This window comes from Papio anubis, chromosome 19 (genome assembly GCF_008728515.1).
Source record: "Papio anubis isolate 15944 chromosome 19, Panubis1.0, whole genome shotgun sequence".
In the NCBI taxonomy this organism is placed as follows: Eukaryota; Metazoa; Chordata; class Mammalia; order Primates; family Cercopithecidae; genus Papio; species Papio anubis.
Genome location: NC_044994.1, coordinates 62,553,408 through 62,574,709, shown reverse-complemented (window position 1 = coordinate 62,574,709; position 21,302 = coordinate 62,553,408). Strand labels below are relative to the sequence as shown.

Sequence of the window (21,302 nt, the reverse complement as noted above, 5' to 3'; positions counted from 1 at the left end):
GTTACTACCCTGATGTGGTTTGTCTCTGTGTCCCCACCCAAATCTCATCTCAAATTGTAACCCCCACATGTCAAGGAAGGGACCTGTAATCCTCAAGTGTCAAGGGAAGGAGGTGATTGGATCGTGGGAATTTCCCCCATGCTGTTCTCATGACAGTGAGTGAGTTCTCATGAGATCTGATGGTGTATCAGTGTTTGACTGTTCCTCCTTCACAGGCTCTCTCTCGCCTGCCGCCATGTAAGACATCCTTCCTTCCCCTTCTGACATGATTGTAAGTTTCCTGAGGCCTCACCAGCCATGCAGAACTGTGAGTCAACTAAACCTCTTTTCTTCATAAATAACCCAGTCTCAGGCAGTTCTTTACAGCAGTGTGAAAATGGACTAATACGCTATCCCATCTCCATCCCACTGCCATCTTCCCTAAAGCCCTACAGTAGATTGCTGTTACTCTTAGAATCAAGACCAGACCGCTTCCGGGGTCTACACCACTTTCTGTGGTTTTGTCCGCAGCTAGTTTACATCACATGCCCCTCCTCTTCCTTTCTCCATCACATTTCACATTTGCCATTTACTTTTTTTTTTTCAACCTTCCTTTACTTTTACCCTATCATGCTCCCTCACCCCATAAAGCTTTTGTTCATTCTGCGTCTCCTTCCTGGAGCATTTTACATCCCTCTGCATCTAGGTCTCTGCCTGAGCTCAGGTTCCCTAAAAAGCCTGGTCTGAGGCAATGACTAAAAAGGCTCCTATTTTGTTTAAGGAAGTGCAAACTCATGGCAAGAAGGCGAGGAAAACAGCTTCGGAGGGGAGGATGAGAAGCAATGCAAAGTGACATATACCATCCTGGCCACAGCTTCCCAAGTTGGGTCCTTTGCTGGGTGCATCGCTGTGGCCATGAGGGACATCTCAGAGAGGCTGCAGAGGTAAGCAAGATCTCTTTCCTGAAACAGTTTGTTCACCAGAAAAAGGGAGAAGAGGAAATGAATCTTCCATAGCTCTTTCAAAGTCTTTTTTCCTCATTACTCAATTTTCCCTGCACAGGAGGTTAATTCACTCAGTTTCAGATCATGACTTCCAGCCTTATTATCTGGGGAGCCAGGCTACAAACCATAGTAAATTATTTTATTCAAACCTGAAGTAATGGGGAAAACATTAAAAAAAAAAAAAGAGAGAGACTCGGGTGCGTGGCTGGTTACACTGGCTGTAGGTGGCAGCCAAGGGGAAAGCCTGGCCTTCTGAGGTGGAGGCTGGTCACCTTTAGTCAGGAGCGCAGGTCAGCCGAGGCTGTGGCCTAATCAGAGGATACAGTGGAGCATTAAGTCAATGGTGATGCACTCTTAGAATGTGGCTACACCCCTGGTAACCACAATAACGGTATTTACAACCATTCTAAGGACACAGAAAACTTGTTCATAGTATTAAGAAAAAAATTGCATATAAAACTGTGTATAAAGTATGTTTCAATTATAATCTTTAATTCTGTTAGAATTCTTTTTTCCCAAGAGTATGCATTAACTTTACAGTTTTCTTTAAAAAAAAAAAAAAGGAAGAAAACAGTATCACAAGAAGAAGGGTCAACAGATTCCACAGTAATGACTCAGGAAAGTGCAAGCATTGCAGTGACCAGGAACACCCAGGCTGGCAAGAAGCCAAAGCAGCAGGGAACAGGGAGGGGCACAGTCCCGAAGCAATGTTAGGAGGCTCTGACCACTTTCTGAAGAACCCCGTATCTCCAAGACCTTCGCTTCTCTATCTGTAAATTTCAAACAAGATCTTCATTCGGGTATAATGAAGAGAAAGTGAGGACATGCATCTGAAAGCTGACTCAGAGACTCTGACGCCCTTCCTACATTTCCTAACTGCTGCCACATGGAAAAATGTCCTATGTCACTTTTCCTCACAGAGACTATGGCCTTTTACAAATTTATCTTTTTTTCTGAAACCTCTCTGTAACTAACTTTATTTGACATTGCAGTACTAAATAATAGATGTGAAGCTTTTCACATCTGTACTGGAAAAAAACAGGTTACAAAATAAAGTTGTATAATGCCTCCAGCTATCATTACAACTGAACAGCAGAGAATATTTCAAAATATTTTGAAAAAAGATTGTTATGAAAAATTCGCACTTCAACAGTGGTTTTTCTTTTAGTGTTGGGATGTTTCTGCACTCTCCAAATTTTCCACAACCACCATAAATTTCTCATATTTCAAGAAGTATCTATTCTTCTAATGTCCATAATGAAATGATCTATCAATTTAAGATATATTTTTAAATGATGATGGGCAATACTAATAGCATGAGGTGGCTCTGGCATTCTCATAATATTAGAAAAAATATCCGGTCTATTTGGGAAACAATTAAGTCTACTTGGGAAACAATTGGAAAAGTGCTTATCACTTTTAAATGATTACATTCATTGGTGCAGTAAATTTTTGTTCCTGTTGTTTGTTTTTGGTTTTTTTTTTTTAAACAGACTCTCACTTTGTCGCCCAAGGTGGAGTGCAATGGCACAATTTCAGCTCACTACAACCTCTACATCCTAGGTTCAAGCCACTCTCATGCCTCAGCCTCCCAGGTAGCTGGGACTACAGGCATGTGCCACCAAGTGCAGCTACTTTTTGTATTTTTAGTAGAGACAGGGTTTTCCCATGTTGGCCAGGCTGGTCTCGAACTCCTGGCCTCAAGTAATCTGCCCGCCTTGGCCTCCAAAAGTGCTAGGATTACAGGCGTGATGCCTGTAATCCCAGCCTGGCCTGGTGCAGTAATATACCCCTCAAAATTCTCCCCCCAGAATAATTTTAAATGTTGGTAAAATTTCATGCACAGAGAAATGTGGATTACCATACCTTACATGATCTTGAAAAATAAAAAATATATAAATGTCCCCAAATTGTATAACATAAATGATTACATGAATATATCCTTATTGTGACCATCATAAAGCCATTCAAAATTAAATTTATAGAAAAACTTTAACTTTTAATCTTGGAAATGTTTAAATAGATGCAAAATACAGAGAACAGTATAATAAATTCCATAATTTCCATCACCTAAATTCAACAATTATCAACACAGTACCAAACTTACTTCATTCATACTCCTACTTACTTTGCCCCTCTCAAGTGCATATTTTAAAGCAAAATCCTGACATATTATTACATCTCTAAATTCCTCAGCATGTGTGCTTCCAAGATAAAAACTTTCAGAATATGACATTATTATCACACACAAAAATTAATAATTCTTAACATAATGAAATATCTAGTCAGCATTACAAATAATTTTTATTTTTCTCTATGACAGAGGAATTTCAATTCTTCTAATTACATGGGAAATGCATAGAAGGGGAAATGCCAGACACAAAACTGTATATACAACATTATTCAAATACACACAAACAAGTGTGGAGAGAGATTATACACGGGCCTTCTACAATTGAATATCTGTCACTTCAGCTGTCCACGAGCCCTCTTGTCTTCTCACATTTCTGATCTGGCACATGTCCTACCTGGAGTCCCAACCCTGTGAGTTTATATGTTAGTAGGTGAACATGAGTGGCCACTCAGGGGGTGAATCAAGCCCATCTTCCAGCATGTACCTTCCAGATGAGTTTTGCTGTTCTCAAAATCATTGTATCTGTACTTTATGGAAAAATATATATGTAGATTTGGGGATTTCCAAAATCTTTGTAAAATTTTCTTCTCAAGTGTCACAGACCTAGTGCAGCAAAATGTTTAATAAAGTTAATCTTCTGTTAAAGAGATAATGCTTTCCAATTTATTTATCAAATGCTTATTTTTTCTTCTATTTAAAAAATCAGAGCCAACATACTATTGCCACACTAAATTGTGAATCAAACTAGCCAATGCTTGCCAGTCACCTACTATCATACCTGCAGCACACAGAACACACTAGAGATGGAGGTAATTATGGGGCCATGTTTTACGTTTATCCCTGAAGATCAAAAAAACGAATATATGGCACTAGCTTTCCATCTAAGAGAAGCAGATTGAGTAGATTTTATTAATCTTCCCTACTTTACCACATATCTGAGCATTACTTTTTATGCATATCAAACTATATGATCTAATGATAAGTCACGTATAAATAACCTGTTTTTTTTTTTAACCAAGCTTTTGTACTCCTTGCCTATATAGTTTTGAGCTTAACCCTCTTAAATCGTTCATGTTTCTCAACTACTAAAGGGTATTATTTCACCATTCCATATAACATCCAACAAGGTAATCTCTGATATTATATGTATGTTCAAAATTGAATTAAAAGGCAAGTATAAGTAAAGAAAATTAGTAATGAGTGACTAGACACCTTTTTAAGCCATAATCCAGGTTTCTCCAACATGAACCTAAATGATAGATGTGTTGTCTGCAAATAATTATTTTAGATGAAGATATTCTAAAGACCGATATTTAACATGTATCTAGCTATAATATACACTATTAGTGAATATAACATGAAAGACAGCTTAGATTTTGAGTTTGAATTTTTAAACAATCTATTATTAAAAGAGAAGGAAGAAATCAAAGGTCATGTCCCAGCCTTTGCTCTCCCTGTATGAGAGAGCACTTCCCATGAACCAGACTTCCCTTCAGCGCCTTATGACTCAATAGTGACTGTGAAGGACATCTCTATCTATTCAATATACTATTTTTGGATCATGAAGCAAGTAGGGTATGCTGTCGAATATAATTCAGAAAACGCTAATGGTTTGTAAATACGACTTTTTAAAATAATACAAAATAAGTATATTCTTAACAGTGCTTGTCAAGAGGAAAAAGAAATTACCAGCCTGCTGTCTTTAGAAAGCATATGTGTCATTAATAATTTAATAAAAGACAGCTCTAAAGAGGGAGGTTTCACAATGATTCTCAATAGGTGATGTGCTTATATGCACAAAGATGCTGTGTGTGTGTGTATGTGTATGTGTGCGAGCACACGTGTGTGTTGTAGCAGGAGAGGAAAAGCAGTATTTAGCAGAATCATCTGGAGATATTTCAAAATATACCTTCCTTCTTTCAATTAGGGCCTCATCTAACAAAGGTTTATCAAGTGTCCATCAGGTACAGACAGCTTTTAGTATGTGCAACACCCCTATCCTTTAATATCACCCCTTCAACAAGACACATATTCGTGGATGTGCTGGCTCTGTCTCTGGAGGTGAGAGATAGTGTATGCTGTGCTTAATCTGTTTACCTCTACAAAAGTCTTCCTTATCTTTAACTAATTAAAGACTCTTCCATATAATACCCAAGGAAGCAATCTATTATCGCATCTATTTTCGAGCTATAAAACAACAAAGTGAGACACCAAAAATTTGAGAAATTCTCCAAGATTACACAGCTAGCCATTAGTAAAGGTAAGATTTGAGCTCCAAAGAGCAGATGAGAATGCATGCCATGGACAGGCAGATGACCATGGGGGAGAGAGAAAAAGGAAGCCGTCAGGACTGAGCCAAGCATGGCCAGTTCCTCCTTCTCACCAGTCAGGGAAGGGACATGCCTCCTTCTCCTGGAGGAATGTCCAGGATGAGGGGCAGAGTAAAGCGGAAGTGTTACCCAAATACAAGTCCCTCCAGAGGGAAACACGAGCCCATGTTTTAAGATTCTCCCTAAAAGCAAATACTTGTTCTGAGGGGAAACAAGTGCCTGGATGAGCACTAGAGCAGTGTGAGAAGCAAGGTTCAGTTTGTGGATTCTTCTTGAAAGACGGAATGCATATTTTCTCTAGCCTCCCTGTTTAATCATGCCTTATTATGCCAAGTTTACATGACACTTAAGATAGAGAAAACTTCAGAAATCCAAATTAACACACTTAGCACAGCCTATCTAAGGAAGAAAATTCAGTGTGTCCACGTGGCTGAGCTCTCAGCTCCTTTCTATTGATTGTACACAGTGCACATCTCTCTCCTCATGCCAGTGCACAGCAAAACACGCTGGCTCTCCCCCATGGGACTGTCACAGCCATGTCAAGTTCATCCTCCTCCTCTCAAGACTGCTTTTAAAACCCCAGTATCTGTGTGTGTGCACGCGCGTATGTTCTACTCTGCACACATCATTACCTCCTTCTTGTTTTCTTCTTCCTAATTTCTTTTTTTTCTTTTTTTTTTTTTTTGAGAGAACGTCTCACTGTGTCACCCAGGCTGGAGTGCAGTGGCACAATCTCAGCTCACTGCAACCTCCACCTCCTGGGTTCAAGCGATTCTTCTGCCCCGGTGTCCCAAGTATCTGGGATTACAGATGCGCACCACCACACCTGGCTAATTTTTGTATTTTAGTAGAGATGGGGTTCCGCCATGTTGGCCAGGCTGGTCTCCAACTCCTGACTTCGAGTGATCCACCCGCCTCAGCCTCCCAAAGGGCTGGGATTACAGGCGTGAGCCACCATGCCCCAGCCTCCTCTTTAATTATTATCAGAATTTCCTACAGCGAATTTCACACTACAAATCTGTTTTCTTCTCCTTAAAAAATGTGCAAATAGGCCTGTTCAGAGATTCAAAGAAAATTGAAATCTTCCACAGAGGTTAATAAAACAGTTGTTATGACATATAAAAAGTATGGGCCGGGCGCGGTGGCTCACGCCTGTAATCCCAGCACTTTGGGAGGCCGAGGCGGGCGGATCACAAGGTCAGGAGATCGAGACCACGGTGAAACCCCGTCTCTACTAAAAAAAAATACAAAAAATTAGCCGGGCGCGGTTGTGGGCGCCTGTAGTCCCAGCTACTCGGGAGGCTGAGGCAGGAGAATGGCGTGAACCCGGGAGGCGGAGCTTGCAGTGAGCCGAGATCGCGCCACTGCACTCCAGCCTGGGCGACAGAGCGAGACTCTGTCTCAAATTTAAAAAAAAAAAAAAAAAGTATGGAGATTATCCATTGATTTTGCATAATATCCATGGCAGTTAGCTCAAGAATTCTGGAATTGGCTTCTCAATTACTTTCAGGCTAATACTGAAGCCTAAAAAGAAGAAAAAAATTAAAACCTTAACAAATCAGAAAATTAATAGATTAATAAAATTTAAAAATAAATTAAAATTTCATTTATTTAAAAAATAAAATTTAAAAATTAAAACCTTAATAAAAAGTTGTCCTCCAACTAAGAAAAAGCTCCAGGAGTCCCAATGACCCCACTCACTCACTCCCATTAAGGTAATCTCCATAAAGTGCACTGAATGAGTGACTTAAATGAAAAATAGTAGTAATTCCACAATTACAAAATAATAGAAATTGTATGCAAATTTTTGTAGGCTCTTTTCCCAGAGCTAAACTGAGCCTCTGTCTAAACCCTATTGGTTTTCTCCTCCCCTGAGACAATGTACAACGTCACAGCATGAATCCAGCAGGGTGCAGGACATCACATACAGAGATCGTTGCTTCTGAAGGGTTTTCAGGTGCACAAAGACAGGCTGCAGGTGGTGCAGTAAAATTCAGAAATGCACGAGAGTATCATGCATCCTGATTCAACCATCCCATCTATATATATTTAAAAAATGGGATCCTTGCGGAGCATAAATTGATTCGTTTCTATGCTGATTCTTATTTTCTCAATGGCCTATGGGCATATGCAAATATTTTTAGCTAGGTCAGTATCACATACATACACACCACACATGGCAGACAAAAATTGCCACCTACCAACCTTCTTTAAATAAACAAATTCGACAAGTCAAAACCAAAGACCGTCAAGGAAAATAAATGTGTTGTTATAATTAGGTGATGCTTTTGTAATTCCATTTGGATATTTTCCACAAATTGCAAGTAGGTTAAATCCCCCAGTAAGATCTACATTTCTCCCAAATGTATGATTCACAGGTGTAGCTGCAGCCTAAGGGAGAGGGCATCTTCCTGGTGCAGCCAGTCCCCAGGAGGTCTGCATCCACCCTGTGCCAGGTCTCCCCCCACTCCATTCCAAGAAATCCCCAGCCAACCTCGGAAAGAATTACATAGCCTCTTTTCTGAGAAAATAATGAGCCAAACAATTAAATCAGAGGACAGCAAATTTCTCTTCATTTCATTGCAATCTGAATGTGAATTATCAAGTTGTCTAATATGTTAAAGTGTTCATGTTTGCATCCCTGTGTTATCTCCATTGATTTTACTCGTGTCATTGGTACAATGCTTGCAGGACTGAGCCAAAACATCTGGAAAAAAGCAGAAGATTAAGTATGGATCTCCTCTAAATTTTTGTTTACATATCATAATTTTTTTTAAAAAAAAAAGCACATTCATCAATACAAAATTTTGTAACTAAATATTACAAAATAAATAGTAAACATGGACTACTTTCAATTAGAACTATATTAATGCAACTCAGTTCACAGTCCCCATTTTACTTTGTCAGATCAGAAAAACTCATCAAAATGGAGACCTGCAAATAAGAGGAGGAAGAGGGAGGAGAGAGAACACAGAAATCTTCCAAGTGGCTTCAGTGACAGGAGGGGAGGAGCCAGTCACTACCTGCCATTTGCATGTTTTTGTTCCTCTTGTGTATTGCTCCTATTTATGCATGTGTGTGCAGGTATGTATTAGCTATACCAGAATTTAATTTTCTTTTTTTTTTTTTTTTGGAGACGGTGTCTTGCTCTGTCCCCCAGGCTGGAGTGCAGTGTTGTGATCTCAGCTCACTGCAAGCTCTGCCTGCCGGTTCACGCCATTCTCCTGCCTCAGCCTCCCAAGTAGCTGGGACTACAGGCATCCGCCACCACGCCTGGCTGATTTTTTGTATTTTTAGTAGAGATGGGGTTTCACCGTGTTAGCCAGGATGGTCTCGATCTCCTGACCTTGTGATCTGCCCGCCTCGGCCTCCAGAATTTAATTTTCTATATATAATCAACACATCCCACAAAAGGTTTGAAATACGTGCCATTCACATTAAAGAATGTACATACGTCACTCCTAAAAGCTAAGAACTTTCTAAACACACACAAAAAAGGGTACCTAGATGTAGAAGTTACCCAAAACGTGGTCACCAATGATTGGACAGTAAGAATCAAAGTAGCTCAGCAAAGAGGGTTTATTTCTAGCCACAGTGCTCCAGAAGGCATAACAGAGAAAAGGGGGCTGAGAGGACCCTGACGTGATGTTAGGATAGGTGAAGAAATGTGTAGAAAGAAGACAAATGCCAAATAGTTGAAAGACAGGAAAAAAAAAAAAGTACATGATTCAAACATTTCAATGTGGTCACCATTATTTTCACTACTTCTACTACTATTTATATTGTTTATGTACATTAAGGACCTGTATTGAAACACATTCAAGGCAAAAACTGAAAGCAACAAATGAAAACATTAGTGTGATTGGAGCAAATGGTTTGTGGAAGGAGTGCTAACCAAAAATAAGGCTAAAAATAAAAACTGGACCCAAACTTTGGAGACTTGGAAATCCAAAATAATAATGTGTTTAGATTTTAACCTATAGGTAACAGGAGTAAAAGTTTTTATGCTGTAACCTATGTAAAAGAGATGTTTCTGAAGTATTCAATTGGTAGTGATGTTAGGAGGAATAAAACTGGGAAAAGGAGACAACTTCGATCACATAAATGAGGTGTGTTCATTCCAGTGCAAGACAAATAACATTTTTATGAAATTCTCTACTTCGGTTTTGAAAAAGACAAATGGATGTTGACAAATCAAGGCACAAAACAAAGTCGGAGGCATCAGGGTCAGAAATATGTCTGTGGTATTTCTTTTAGTCAAACAGTTCAGAGGCAGGGCCGTGTTTAATAATTAAACATTTGTTCTCAATGTACTCTATTGTGTCACTCCAGAATATCCAGGAAGCAAAAAAGTTGATTGTAGGTCACCCAATTTCAATTGGAAGAGAATTTTGACCAATGAAGTAAGCACGCAAGTAATTTCTCCCAAAATATTGCAGAGTAGCTAGAGTCATTGTTGCGAGTGCAGCTGAGAGCTATGATGGGCACACCCTGTGGTGGCAGGCGTTTGTCCTGCATGCTGCTGCACATCAGGATTCCAAATCACACACTTGGGAGGGAACTGACACCTTATCCTGAAATGACAACGCCAGCATGGCCAAGGTTTCTCTTGCATGGCTATGACCCAGAAGGCACAACTGGTCAGGCACAAAGCTGAGCTTTCTGCTAGGGTCAGTCAGACCAGGAAACACTGTTTTATTCCATGCTGCTCAGGGCCTCAAAGAGCCTCACACTTACCCAGCTTTACCTAACACCTCCCATTCTCCAAAATGATCTAGCAACACTCCCACTCATATCCCAGCCATGGCGTCATCCCCACATCCATCTGACTATATCCCTTCAGGTATTAGAAAGGAAACAACCTATTTATTTTTAATTAATTATGAAAAATACTTAATTTGTTATTTACACCATCATCTCATTACATGAAGGACTTGAGCCAGATTTCAGAGATACGTATAAGAAAATGGGACAATAAATAAGTTGGAAATTTGAAGAAAAAATATGAAGGAAGGAAAATAAGATGATAGAAATAAAAGTCATAAAAAGATGATATTATAATATAAAGTATATGTTGAAATTCCACTGAGTAGGGCTCATTGGAAGAGACTGGATATTAAAGCTTTAGAAACAAGTAAATGTGAGATTGGTTGATAAGTCTATGGACCTGTATTCGCTGCAGGTCATTGGAAGAACTGAACTGAAAGTAAAACATGAGTCAGTAAAATGCCCAGAATAGAAAGAGATAAGTAGTTAAGATAAATGAGAAAAACTAAGCAGAGCTTGCTATTGTGATTGTTGAGAAAGAGGAATCATGATGCTTCTGCATTCTCGTGGGGACAGGGACCCAGCAGAAACAGCTCTGCCACAATTCACAAAGCAGGTGGGATGAAGTAGAATTTGAAATTTTACCAAGATGCCTATGGCTACCTTGTCCAGGTCACAGGTTGGGAATTTAAGTCTAAAATTTTGCAAATTTCTCTCTGAGCCTCTTGGCAACCAAAACAAAGTAAAGAGGAAAATCACGAAACTGCAGCAGCATTTCACAAACTGGTATCTGCTTAATGCTGTTCTGCCAGATCGTAATTGAAATGTCCCACATACCACACACATGATGTAAGAAATATTAGCAAATTCAGGATTTAAATAAAGTTAATGTTTGTTTCTTCTTAACTGTTCAACCACACATAGCCGTTAATGTGAAGATTACCATATAAAGGGGTCAGAAAGCTTTTTCCATGTACCACTTACCGGTCTGCTTAGAAAAAGACTCTGCAGAACACTGTTTGGGGAGTAATGACTTAAAAAACTAATGATGGAAAACCCTCAAAAAACTGTGTATAGGAGAAATATACCTCAACAAAATAAAAGTTATATATGACAGCTAGTATCATACTGGATGGGGAAAAACTGAAAACTTTTTCTCTAGTATCTGGAACATGACAAGGATGCCCACTTTCACCAATGTTATTCAACATAGTACTAGAAATCCTAGCTAGACTAATCAGACAAGAGAAAGAAATAAAGTGCATCCAAACTGAAAAGGAAGAAGCCAAATTATCCTTATTTGCAGATGATATAACCTCGTATTTGGAAAAACCTAAAGACTCCACCAAAAACCTATTAGAATTTATTCACAAAATCAGTAAAGTTGCAGTATACAAAGTCAACATACAAAAATCAGTAACATTTCTCTATGCCAACAGTGAACAATATGAAAAAGAAGTCAGGAAAGTAATTCCATTTATGATAGCTACAAATAAAATAAAATACCTAGGCATGAATTTAACCAAACAGGTGAAAGATCTCTGCAATGAAAACTATAAAACATTAATGCAAAAAATTGAAAAGGACACATAAATCTATGGAAAGATATTCCGTGTTCATGGATTGGAAGAATCAATATTGTTAAAATATCCATACTATCCCAAAAATCTACAGATTAAATGCAATTCCTATCAAAATACCAATGATATTCTTCACAGAAATAGGAAAACTAGTCTTAAAATTTATACGGAACCCCAGAAGACCCAGAATAGCCAAAGCCAACCTGAGCAAAAAGAACAACACTGGAGAAATCACATTAACTGACTTCAAATTATACTACAGAGTTATAATAACCAAAACAGCATGGTACTGGTATAAAAACAGACACATATATCAATAGAACAAAATAGAGAACCTAGAAGGAAATCCATACCTTTACAATGAACTCATTTTTCACAAGGGAGCCAAGAATATACATTGGGGAAAGAGTCTCTCCAATAAATAGTGCTAGGAAAATTGGATATTCATATGCAGAAGAATGAAACTAGATCCCTATCTCTATCCATATACAAAAATCAAATCAAAATCCATTAAGTACTTAAATTTAATACTTCAAACTATGAAACTACCACAAGAAAACATTGGGGAAACTCTCCAGGATTGGTCTGGACAAAGATTTCTTGGGTAATATCCCACAGGCATAAGCAACCAAAGCAAAAATTAACAAATAGGATCACATCAAGTTAAAAAGCTTCTACAGTAGCAAATGAAATAATCAACAAAGTGAAGAGACAGCCCAAAGTGTAAGAGAAAAATATTTGCAAACTCTTCATCTGACAAGGAATAACCAGAATATATGAGGAGCTCAAATAACTCAATAGGAAAAAAATTCAATAATCCAATTTAAAAATGGACAAAGATCTGAATACACATTTCTCAAAAGACATACAAATGGAAAACAGGTCTATGAAAAGGCACTCAACATCACTGATCACCAGAGAAATGCAAATCAAAACTACAATGGGATATCATCTCAACCCAGTTAAAATGGCTTTTATTCAAAACACAGTAAATAACCAATGCTGGTGAGGATGTAGAGAAAAGGGAACCCTTGTACACTGCTGATGGTAATATAAATTATTACAAGTACCTCAAAAAACTAAAAATAGAACTATAACAGCAATTCCTATGTTAGGTATATACCCAAAAGAAAGGAAATCAGTATATCTAAAAGATATCTGCCCTCCCATGTTTACTACAGCACTATTCCCAATAGCCAACATTTGGAATCAACCTAAGTATCCATCAGTGGATGAATGGATCAAGAAAATGTGGTACATATACACAATGGGGTACAATTCAGTCATTTAAAAAAATGAGATCCTGTCATTTGCAACCACATAGATGGAACTGGAGGTCATTATGTTAAATAAAATAAGCTGGGCACAGAAAGACAAACTGCATGTTCTCACTCATTTGTGGGAGCTAAAAATTAAAACAATTGAACTCGTGGAGACACAAAGTAGAATAATGGTTAACAGAGGCTGGGAAGGGTGATGGGGATGGGATTGGAAGTGGGGATGGTTAATGGGTACAAAAGTATGATAGAATGATTAAAATCTAGTATTTGATAGCACAACAGGGTCTAAAGTCAATAATTTTTTGTACATTTTTAAATAACTAAATGTGCATAATTGGAATGTTTGTAACACAAAGACATGATAAATGCTTTCGGTGATGTATACCCCATTTGCCTTGATGTGAATATTATATATTGGATGCCTATATTAAAATATCTCATGTAGGCCAAGCATGGTGACTAACTTCTGTAATCCTAGCACTTTAGGAGGAAAGGCAGGAGGATCACTTGAGGCTAGGAGTTTGAGACCAGTCTGGGCAACATGGCAAGACCCCCATTTCTACACTTTCTTTTTAATTAACCAGGCATAGTATCTGTAGTCCCAGCAACTTGAGAGGCTGGGGTAGAAGGATTCCTTGAGCCTGAAAAGTCACTATCCTGCTGTGAGCCACAATAGCGCCACTGCACTTCAGCTGAGTGACAGAGTAAGACCTTGTCAATAAGTATATATATATATATTATATATAATATATCCCATAAATACATACACCTACTATGTACCCATAAAAAATAAAATTAAAAAAGATGAACAGTCAAAAGGAAAAGAAATGTTCAGGAAAAGTTTAGTTTTCCTTAGGTATCAATAATTAGGAAACACAGCATTCTTTCATAAAAAGAATTGGGCAACACACTTTCCATAGGGAATATGTTCCAAGTCCCTCAGTGAATGACTAAAACCTTGGATAACACTGAACTCTTTACATACTATATTTTTTTTCAATACAATAAGCAAGGCAGCTACTAAGTGACTAACAGGGGGAGGTAATATCTACAGTGTGGATATACTGAACAAAAAGATGACTCATGCCCCGGGTGGGATGGAGCAGGACAGCATATTTCACCACACTACCAAAAACAGCAGGGAATTTTAAAATGTATGAATTGTTTATTTCTGGAATTTTCTATTTAATATTATTGGACCTCAGTTGGCCTCGGGAAGCTGAAACCACAAAATGCAAAAGTGCAGATGAGAAGGGAGGACTACATTTAGGCTGGGAGTCCCCATGAAGGTCACACTGTGTAAGTGGAGCACAAAATCCATGACATCGGCCTTACAAAAAAATGTCCTAATATCAATTCTCTGACAACATCCTTTGACATGGTCATATGCATAAAACTGAAGAAAATGTGTACATGTAGTTTAAAAAAACAAAAAAAAAAACAAAAAAAACACCTGGGCGCAGTGGCTCATGCCTGTAATCTCAGCACACTGGGAGGCCTAGGAGGGTGGATCACCTGAGGTCAGGAGTTCAAGACCAGCCTGGCCAACATGGTGAAATCTCATCTCTACTAAAAATACAAAAATTAGCTGGGTGTAGTGGCAGGCACCTGTAATCCCAGCTACTTGGGAGGCCAAGGCATGAGAATTGCTTGAACGCAGTAGGCAGAGGTTGCGGTGAGTCGAGATTGCACCACCGTACTCCAGCTGGCGGATAGAGTGAGACTCTTGTCTCAAAAAAAAAAAAAAAAAAAAAAGGCCAAAACTATTGTCTGATTCTCTAAACATGTGGTTTTCTAGTGGTCTAACTTGATCCCAGAGTTCTAAAATTTAGAACAATAAGAAGAATAGATTATCACATGTACTTCAAGTAATCTTGAAGAAATGTTCTAGCCTGACATCTAAGCTAAGATATCCTACAGCTAAGAGTTAAAGCTCTTTGGAAAGTATTTGCAGATAATCTACACCATAAATTAAAGACAGATTGATTTATTTGTGCACAAAGAAAAAGACTAGGATTATAAAAGTTAATAAAAGTTATAGATTTATGCTTTAATAGAAAGCTCTGAAACTTGTCCATCAGGTAGGTAAAGGAAAGGCTGGAGAAAAGGTCAAGTATCTTAACAGCAATATCAAATCCACTCAAACAAAAGGTCTCAAAGTTTTGCATTATAGAGCTTATAAATAAGTATTTTATACTAGAGAATTTTTAAAGCAAGTGTTATAAAATGCCCATTTAAAACTTCTTTCCAGACTGCAGTCAAAGAACATCTAATTTTAATGAAGGTAACTTCTTGGTGTACCTCCAAGATAAATTGAATACAAAATGTAATCCCAAGTAACTAAATGAGTTAACCTGCTAGATAGGATTTTAGTGGTAAGCCAATTATATTTAGAGAATGCCTGCCAAAAAATAATGACTAGATTTTCAGAAAAATTGATCTTGAGCCATTCTTACTGATGCAACTTTGAGAGCAAGGCCACATGCCTACTGAGGAATGGCCAGTTTTTGACAGTCACACCTTGTTGTCAGCACCAGAAGAGTCTCCCTTTTTATTCTCATGTCAATAAAGCATCCAGCATTCAGAACAGTGTCATGTCATTGAGAAATAAGATAAAAATAGAACCCTAATATGGTTCTATTTGCCCCTTTTAAAATTGCTCTTATCAAAGAGAGAGTTCTTACTCAGCTAGACACGTGTGGGGGCTTCTATCTGAGCCTAAAGAGCTGACCAGGGCCCAGAGTGGCAGCTGTTATGAGCTCTTACACCCAAGCTCATTCTTCCCTGGTGCAGAGTCAAAGACTTACCTACCATCTGCAGGGAACAGTCCTATCTGTCTTACATTATTCTCACACTTTGTGTGTTGTCTAGTGTCAATATTGGTGTCCCTACTTAACAGGGAGCCTATGCTAAGCTGGAGCCAATGGCTAGAATCAGTCCACATGAGCTCCCTGCCTACCTCAGCAGAGATGATCGTGAAACTATGCCCATTCCTCCCAGCTTCACATGAGATGGAGGAGCATCAGTCGCTTCTTCTGAGTGAGCATAACCAATTTCCCCATTCTGCTGCAATTGTCAGAGTCTTTAGGCCTCATTCTCTGATTCAGGGCCCCAGCTATTATTATACCAGGAACCAGAGAGTGACAAGAAAAATCACCAAAGGTATATTTTCTTTTTTAACAACATAAGAATAAAATTATGTAGCAAAAGACAACATACAATGATGTTAGCACTCAGAAATGGGTTTTTTGCAAGCTGATACTCTGAAATATGTCCTGAGGCTTGTCTTGGATAAGATCTACAAACTGGTCTCTGGCCAAGTTGCTGCGAATCATTGCAGGAGACACTGAGGTCTAGGTTCTAATCTTGCTATAACTCCTCTGCAAAAGCAGCCTATCACACAGTGCTCTTGCATTCTTTGAGCTTCTGAAACAAGTGAAAAGGAGCCACTGATGTACTAAAACTTTCTAGGGAGTGAATTGCCACCCCCAACATGCTATCTTCCTTCTTATTTATCAGTGCCTTCTGTACAAACTAAGCCAATGATAAACCCACATATGTTGAGCTCCTGTCAAATTCAAAGTGCTTTGTCGAGGAAGAAGGATAAGCCATTCGTCCCACACCCAGGAAGCTAAAAGGCAACATTGGGGTAATACATTTTATATATATATAATATATATATAAAATATATACACACACATATTATCTACGTTATATATAATTATATATTTATATATATAATATATTTTTCATATATGTTTATATTTTTCATATAAATATACAACTATATATTTTATAATGTATATATATAATATATATATTATGTACTATATATTATTACCCCATATATGTGATATATAAATATATAGGTCTTGGATTCAGCCTTGGGCTTAAATCTAGGCTTCATCACATGCTGCCTTGGTCAGTTTGTTTAACCTTCCATACTTTAGTATAAAAGGTGTTCGGCACAGTGTTTCACCCAAAGTAACTCCTTAACAAACTGTAATTATTATCTATAATATATCCAGAAAGTAAGGGGACTTTGAGGATCATTGTTGGCCTAATATACACCAGTAATTCTTGTAGACACATATTTTATACATTGACTCCTTCGTAAGTCTACTTAGGCTGTAGGGGGGGGTGTGTGTGTGTGTGTGTGTGTGCGCGCGCGCATGTGTGTGTGTAGTCATCCGTTGGAATCTGGCAAAATTCCCATAACTTGTAAATATTATAGCAGAACTGGGTTTAAACCCTGACTCTATCTGGCCCAAAGCCAGATACCACCACAGAACACTGGTGCTACAGTCTGAAGCTACCCTGTCCCATGTGGGAAGCCACTAGCCAATATGGCTATCTAAATTTAAATTCTAATTAGTTAAATTAAAAATCAAGTTCCTCAACTGCACTGGCCACACTTCGATGGCTTATGGCCACAGTGTTGGATAATAGAGATATTAGAACATAGCTATCAGCACTGAAAATTCTACTGGGTAGCACCAATCTAGATAAAAGGATGAACGCAATAAACATTTTTTATAGGCCAGAAAAATGATGGTGTCTGTTAAGTTAAAGCAATGATAGAATGAAGGCAGTGATCATTCTGTATCCCTGAGTGGGCTGTGATAGTTATAATGAGCATAATTAAATAAAACTCTCACCTTCACCGTTAGGTCTCTAGTACGCTGGAGTTAGGAAGCAACTAAGTTCCTAGAAGTTGCTGTTATCTGTCTGGTTAATATGCTTTCATCAAGCTCAGAGAAGGGTTCTGTTAATGTAAGTTTGTCTCCATTTATTTAGTAAACTGTTACCAGTAAAATAAAATTGTGTGAAACAGTCAAACAAGGTGTTAGGAATATCACTGCATACGCATGCCAGTATCAACTCCTTTGCAAGTTTATTTAAGCTGTTAGCTCTTTTCTTTGGTGCTCAGTTAGATACTTGTTTGGGCTTTTTCTACTTAAAACAATAATAGAAATGACCAAGTGTTTGAATTAGCCTCCTTTTCAAGAGTTCAGTTTAACCAGCTTTAAAAAAAAAAAAAAAAAATACTTGTAGAATAGAACTTTCATTTCATTTTTATTCATTTGCTTAATCAATAAATATTTGGAAAAAAATAAATATTTGCTTATCACCTACTCTGTATCTATCTGCTGCTGAGCTGGATGCTAAGGATGCAAAAATTAACCAAAATAATCTGGGCCCCTAATGCCACGGCATTTAGAGTTTTCAGTCTTCTCTCACCATAGAATATTTAGACTTTACTACAAAAGATAAAAAATAATATAGGAAATAATTTGACTTACATAACTTAGCAAATGATGACACATCCCAAGTATGACAAATTAATCACCACTGGAATATAAATTCTTGTTCACCATTCTCTCTTTCTCTTCCTTACTATGCCACTGTCTTATACTACAAGCCCTGTAAATATTACATTTATTCTCAGAGAAAATTTAGATATAAAGTGCTTAATTTTCTTTTTCACGGATTGGAAGAAAAAAGTAACAACAAAAAAAACACAATTGTTGTTTCAAGTTTATACACTACGTAGAGATCCTAGAAATAGATATCCTGCCTGGCAAAGAAAACCAGAACTGGACAGAGGTTAAGGTTAAAGTTGTGAACACAGATTCTATTCAGGAACAATTGCAAAGGAGAAAGAAAACCAGGCTCAATTTCAAATATAGCATGGACAAGTGGGGATTTATAGCCAAGGAGGAGGGTGAGGTCAGTGGATGGAAAATTACTGAGAGGAAACATCAGATATAATGGGAATTCTGGCTAAACGGACCTCATAGGATTCTTGGTGAAGGTGGGCCAGAATGATCACATACCAAAGGTTATGGGGATGAAAAATTTGATTGTAAAACCACATTCAGATCTTTGAAAGTCTGCTTTCTATGTCAGTATATTTAAATTATAAATGCAAGCGAGTTGTTGGCAATGCAGCATCCGAAAGCTGAGTTAACTAGCCAGGAAGACTCTACAAGTAAGAATCCTTTCATTTTATCGAATTTGGCCAAGAAGAATTCTTAAAAAGGTGAGCCTACAAAAGCCAGTGTGATTGAACATTGTCTCATGGTCTATGCAGTCAATTTGCATCTTCCTTATGGCCTGAAGACAAGTGGCCATGAGCAGTGAGCATTTTTTACTGGAGTCTAAGAACCCATACTGTTTCTAAATGCAATCTAATGGAAAATTCCACTGCGAAAGAAAATCACAAGTCAACCTAAACCAGTAAGATAATATTAAAAGAACAGAGAATGGACAATAACAGTGACTTCATTTTTGTGTAACACTTATCTCTATCATGAAAAAGCAAATTGTCTTAGTATTGCCTAAAACACTTGGAAGACTAAGGACATGCTAAGGAAGAACTAGTCCTGTTAAGAACATTCAGAACAGAAGCTGCCAATCTTAATAGCAACTGTTCTTTTCAAAAACTGTATATTCAACGTTCTGTGTATTTTGACTTTGGTTAGAAGAGGTAAGAAAATAAGAAGATGACTGTCTATTTAAATATGAAATAAAGTAATGCAATAATTGTGCATTTCTTTCTTTCCCAGGACCTCACACAATCACTTCAAATGCTGCCATCAAAAAGGAGAACATTTTGGTATAGGAAGAAGATTGATTTGTAAAGAAAGATCAGGGTGCGGTTTGCAAGAGATATAGGTTCTACATTTGTTTTTCTATGTGAAAAATACAACAGTTATGTTGCATTGACTATAGATGACAAGACAACTAAAAGAGACCCACCAGATTTCTCTTCATAGGTCTAATTTTACCCTCAATTTTTCCTTTTCCAAATATGAAACTTAAATTTTTGTCTTCTTCCTTTAAACATTCTTGGTCATGCATTAGTGGTTTCCAGTCAATACTTTCCCTCCGTAATTTCAAGTTCATCAAGTTTTAAATTGATTTTGAAAACCTTTTTCCATCAAATAAATGTTTTAAACTCTTTCTGGCCAATTAACTTTCTTTGCTCCCAAATAGTTCTTACTAGGGTAGCCCTTCTTATTCATCTAATCATCCTGTCATAAAATTCTAGTATTATTTTCTAACAGTTGAGTACAATGCATATTCCTTCCCCCAAAGAATTCACAATTGACTTTAAGAGGTAAATGATATACACATGTTATGGTAAATAACAATACAAATCAGTAAATTACACATTCACCAAAGACCTTTTAAGGATGGTGTTTACTGTACAGCTGAGGTAATCAAAAAAGTCTATTTTTAGAAAAAGTGAACTAAATCGGGTTCTAAACAAAGGAAAGACTAGAGAGGGAAGACATTCTATACAAAATAAATGGAGAAATAACTGTTAGGATCACAGGCAGAAATAACATGCACATGTTATATTTCAGAAGACAGTGACAAGCCAATTTGGCTATATGGAAAGGTTTACAAAACTTTCTTAATCACTGAGTTTTACTGGCCTTCTTTCTAGAACATTCAGGACTGATAATAACTTCCCCTCAGTGATGTAAGTACATTCATGTAAAAAAAATTAGACCCAGAGAAAATGTTCATTGTTTCTAAACAATATTTCTATATTTCAGGATCTTCAAAATCCAGGTAAGAAACACAGTGAGGAACTCATCCAGCGCAAGCTTGGCCCCATCCATCAGTACCAATGAAGAGAGACAAATCAGGATAGAAAGATATCGCTACCGTCTCTATTGTCAGTGATATTATGGGCTAATGAATAAAAATAACTGCTTTACAGTGTTCTACAGTGTTCTATAGCAATTTCATATACTCCTTTCATTCTTGCAATGACCCAAATTTAAGTGTCGTGTTTAAACCTAAGTTAGGCATACATTAATATCTCTATTTTACTAACAAAAAAAATCCGAGGTTAAGTGATTTATCCTTGGTTGCCTTCCTGTCAATGGCAGAACCACACTTTTTAAACCTGGCCTTTGGAAACCACAAGTGCTCTGCCACCAGTGCCGCAAAGATCAGCAAAGATCCTAGAACTGCTTAGTAGTAGCCGATGAAGTCACAAGTTTCTTTTCTTCAGATTCTTCCCTAAATGACATCACTCATAGCTATAATGCAGAGCTAAGTTAATCATCCCAATCAACTGCACAGCCAATTAAATAAAAATATTAGAATGTCGTACTTGACTGTTCTATAATCCATGCCGTCACTATGCACTTCTGCCTGGTCAATTACATGCCTCATTCATAACGTCACTCACAAGAGGCTGGATTGCC

General features: G+C 37.7%; 1 protein-coding gene across 1 annotated transcript; it reads left to right on the top strand.

Moving 5' to 3' along the window:
* Positions 1-586: 586 nt before the first annotated feature.
* Positions 587-20,772, top strand: LOC101008007 (Gilles de la Tourette syndrome chromosome region, candidate 1). Its single transcript, XM_031658647.1, is given in 4 exon segments — positions 587-917; positions 8,355-8,462; positions 8,464-8,531; positions 20,643-20,772. Coding segments are annotated over 4 exon segments (402 nt in total). The 5' UTR covers positions 587-821.
* The last annotated feature ends 530 nt before the right edge of the window (positions 20,773-21,302 follow it).